General features: G+C 31.6%; 1 protein-coding gene across 1 annotated transcript; it reads left to right on the forward strand.

Annotated features, from left to right (window-relative positions):
* Positions 1-851: 851 nt before the first annotated feature.
* On the forward strand, positions 852-1,568 carry LOC108690649 (uncharacterized protein CG13380). The gene is made up of 2 exons (XM_018198042.1): positions 852-1,025; positions 1,497-1,568. Exons 1-2 carry the CDS (start codon positions 852-854, stop codon positions 1,566-1,568), a joined length of 246 nt encoding a protein of 81 aa, XP_018053531.1.
* The last annotated feature ends 3,310 nt before the right edge of the window (positions 1,569-4,878 follow it).

Consider the following 4,878-nt stretch of genomic DNA (forward strand, 5'->3'; position numbering starts at 1 on the left):
TATATATATATATATTTATTGCTATTCTTGCAAAATCATGTATGTTAAAAAAAATTGTAATAGAATCGAAAGTGCGACGAAGATATGATATTTCGAAGCATTGTAACATATTTTATGTCTGTGTGTGCGCGCGCGCGCGCGCGCGCACACACACACACACACACACACACACACACACACACATATACATATACCACATATCCATATTTATCTCACGTATATGTACATACATAAAACAAAATTATAATATACAATATGTATAGATATATGTATATATGAGATTCTATATGTATAATTTAACTTATTACGAATATTGTATAATTTTTCCCATTTCTAACAGTAGACTCGATCATTCTGCCGATCTGTTTTTTCGTTAACTTTTTAGATTTTTAACTTTTTAGTGTATTTTAAATAACTATTATTTTTAATATTCAATTTTGGATTAAACATGTTCTATTTTAATATTTTTAATATCGAATGGATATATCGTAATTTTAAATTTGTAATTTTAAATTTGTAACGTCTTAATGTAAAACGGTCGAGCCGTTGCGAGTTTTGATGCATACTTCACTCGATGTTGTTTGTTTTGTTCTCATCTGTATTAATCTAAGGGCAATTGAAGGTTTTAGCTGCGTAAACAGTAAACGTGATTACACGAGCGAACCATTTTCAGAGAGAAGAAGAAGAAGAAGAGTAGCAAATCTAGTGTAGGATTATAGAGATTTGTGCCAATTTGTGTGTGGTACGTGTTTATCGTTTCATGTTCAGTATTCTAAATGAATGCGATAAGTAATATATATGTGTGCATGCATTTCTATTTACTTTAATATTTATAGGTTTTACTCGTAAACATGGAATCGGGATACATAATAAGGAATAACGCCAGGATTACTGCGAAGGATATAACAAATTCAAGTGTATCATCAGAATGCATTTGTTATAGACCACATTCTCACATTATTTGCAACGGTTGTGGATTTTGGACTAAAGGAAGAGTAAGATACTGTTGTCCTCAACATCCTAAGGTTATTATTTTATTCGCATCATATTTTATATTTTTTTGTCTCTTAATCTTACTTTATAATTGAAGATATAAAACAATATTATGATATGTAGGGCCGGTTGTTTCATCTTCAGATAAACTATGTGGTAATTTATCTATTGGATAAACAAAAGAATAAGAGCATAAAAGAGCATAAAAGAGCATAAAAGAGTAAGGGTTGTTCCACCTTTCGGTAAACTTCAGCTCACTCTCTTACTCTCTTACTCTTTATGCTCTTTATGCTCTTTTAATTTTTTACTCTTTACTGTTTTGTTTATAAATTATTATATAGTTCAGCTGAAGATGGAACCGATCCTATTATAGAGTAAGACAGTGAGCTGAAGTTTACCGAAAGGTTGAACAACCCAGCCTTAATCGATAGATTTAAATAATACATTATTAATGTGCCATCATATATTAATATTATTATCCTCAACTTTCTTTTATTTTACAGATTGTTTTTCTACACGATTATGCTCAATGTCCACGTTGTAGGAGCTATGACTTTATGCTTAAAGAGATCTAAAATAAACATGACTATTTTTGTTAGACGAGTTAAAGTTATAAATTAGACAAATTAAACATAAGTAAGATAATTAAGTTAAAAGTTGATAAATAATTTAAATGAAACTTTTAGTTTTACTATATTGAGTGAGTTAATGAATGAATAAAAATATATGAATAAATATTGTAAGGTGTGATATACGATAGTATAGTGGAACGAGGATTTGTTTGGAAAAGACTGAGATATTTTCATATATCTATAACAGATGACATTGAAAGATGCTTGTGCACTTATATGTATATGTTTAAAGTCAAAGTTAGAACTGTAAAAATGTTTAATATCTGTATGTGAGAGTCAAGAATATCTTTATTTTTTATCTTTATCTTTCACAATACATTATCAGAATATTGTTACAAATTAGACTACTATATTGTTACAAACAGTATTGGCATTGCAAGAAAGGATTATTCTAAATTCTAAATTATAATTATAAGTATAATATGAAAATGATAACAAAATTTTTTGACAATAATGTTAAAGAAATAATCATAAAGTAAGAATAAATAGTATATTGTTTTAAGAAAGCAACTATAAAACTGTATACAATATACTTCAATTCTATATCCTGAAAAGATTAGCTTCTTTAATTCAAGCGCCTGTAATAAAATTGTAATATATTGGATAATTTTAATATATAATAATTACATGTTTGAAAAAATACTCTTGCTAAACAATTTAACATGTAACATATTTTGATTCTTAATACATACGATGAAAAGTTTTTGAGAATATAGGTACCACAATAAGAGGATATATAAATGAGATAAAAACTGCTGATTATTTTTAAATATCTTTAATATCTTATTCATCGATATAATATGCAATGGCACCGACGATTATTAATTAAAGACGGCCCGCTCTGGAGGCTGAGACCTCTATTCTTGAAAAAAAAACTTATACCAGAGAGAAATCTGAGAGAGAATGTGAGAGCCTTTTTCTTGTAACTGTAACTGTAACAAAATACGTACTACTGCCCTCTAAAGAAGTGGATACTAACTACATATGACGCATAGTATAAGTCATGGAGGATGAAGATTAAAGCCTTGTGTCCACGATACTAGAAATTGGTCCAAGACCTCGGATAAAGAGAGAATTAACCAATTGCAATGGTCATGTAATCAAATTATTCAAATGTGATTTGTTAATTTTTTCTCTGTCGGACAGATTTCTAGCATTGTAGACATCGGGCTTAAGGAGATCGAAGTAGGATTTGAAAAGTGTGGTTAAAATCAGAGAGTCGATTGTGTATCTTAGAATGAGATAAAATTGCAAAAGTGAATAAATTCATTAGTTATTGATCAATTACATTATGAATATTTCAGTGAATTTGCTCACTTTTTGTAATTTCCACCTTATTTCGAGATATCGAAAGATTTTCGAATCGACCCCCCAGGTTTCTGAATTGGTATTAGTGGTGCTTGGTAGTGATGTTCGATTTACAAAACTCCTCTCATATACGCTTACGCACATACAACCGAATGCACATAACCTAAGAACCTAAGAGATGTTATTCATTGACATCATGCTCTGACACTAAGAGAAAGATGTAAATTGTCATTAGAACTGCATGAAGGATGGAGCACTCTTCATATAAAATTGGTATGACCTACCGTGCAAACTACAAGAATGTCGTTAGAGTTCCTTTAGTAAGAGTTAAAGTTAAGACGTAAATTAAGACATCGGAAGGACGCCATTGCCGGAAACAGCACAATTTCATCATAGTTGACAGTTAATAAGCCGATTTCGCGTTCGCGCCTTCTACACCATGGAAAAATTGCTCACATCAATTCACAGATTTATTATCGTATTGAAAGTATTTGCAAATGGCGGCGTTTAAAGGGACTCGAAATTTGACCAATCAGAGATTGGTACCCCTTATGACTTGACTCCGGCTATGGCCGAAGTCTCGTTACAAAAGTGCTCAGAAGTGTTTGATAGATCATTAGAAGAAAGAATTTTACAAACTGACCAATTACAAAACACTTCAAAACGTTTGTAACATCACGTTGATTATATCCTCCTTACTAGAGGGATTACTCCCTCTAGGGGGTCGATTCTGTATCTTCAAACAAGGTAAAAATTACAAAAGTGAGCAAATTCGCTAGATGTTGATCAATGAAATTATTAGTGTTCTAGTAAATTCGCTCACTTTTATAATTTTTACCTCGTTTCAAGATATAGAATCGATCCCTAAGTATCGTGGAACAAAAGCGATATCTCAATCGAACCTAATTCAGATAACCACTTTTGAACGCTTTTTGACGGCCTCGTGCATGGGTGCTTTCCAATTGCAATAGACACTTTCGTACACACGGTGACCATAAGACTTATAAGATAGAAGGAGCATTCATACGAGAGAAACTGAAAACTTGATAGAAAGAGAAAGAAATAATCGGGGAGTAGTTCTATTTTTTTCTAATGATGAATTAATTGGTCGCCGCGGCTGGAAAGTGACCGAGAGCAACGAAGATAGACGTTCAAAAATTGTGGTCTTACGATAAAGCTGATTAGCCGCCCCCTGTAAAAGAGAGAAACAACTATGTCTGGAGAAGGCACTATAAACATGAGTATCCGTCACTTTTCCCCACTCCTTGCTCTGTTTCCTGACTGCCGCTGAGCTGAAAAGATTATGGTCGTTACGATTGTTATAGATTATAGCTTTTAAACTATGAAACCTTGTAGCTTCGTGTTTATGTATTTCCGCACTTCAAAATTTTATCACAAAACTAAGAGACAAAAAGAAGGATATAAAAAAACTGAAATATTATATATTAACAAACGCAAAAAAATTTATAAAATGCCTTGTTGCATTGCGGTAAACTGTATCAATAAATCAGAAAAACGTATTCGATTATTTAAATTTCCTGCGGATAATATTCGTCGCAACTTGCTGTATTGCTATAAAATATAAATATATGACTTCACGTGAATAAATGTGATTACACTTTCTCGCTGATGAGAAATTTCAATTTCCTTTTCTTCAAACATATTTGGCATGACTTGACATACATATTTGGCATCTTATCTAGAAATAACCTGAATGCCAGATACACTTCAGGTCCTGAAATATAATATTACAATAGATATTCAACTAATTTTAAAAGCAAAAATGGAATGAAAGGAGCTACAAAATTTCAAGCAGCAAATACAAATCATAACCTGTAATGACCATAATCCGTCACAGTTCAGTGGAATGAGGACAAAACAAGGAATGGGAAAAGGAATAAAAATGGTGGATGCGAATACCTAAGTTTCTAATATTCTGGTCTGG

Source organism: Atta colombica, unplaced genomic scaffold, assembly GCF_001594045.1.
Source record: "Atta colombica isolate Treedump-2 unplaced genomic scaffold, Acol1.0 scaffold341, whole genome shotgun sequence".
NCBI lineage: Eukaryota > Metazoa > Arthropoda > Insecta > Hymenoptera > Formicidae > Atta > Atta colombica.

Excerpts from the sequence above, each read along its gene's own strand:
- LOC108690649 (XM_018198042.1), top strand. The coding sequence starts at position 852 with ATGGAATCGGGATACATAATAAGGAATAACGCCAGGATTACTGCGAAG. Across the intron at positions 1,026-1,496 it reads GTTGTCCTCAACATCCTAAG|ATTGTTTTTCTACACGATTA; the intron begins GTTATTATTTTA and ends TTTATTTTACAG.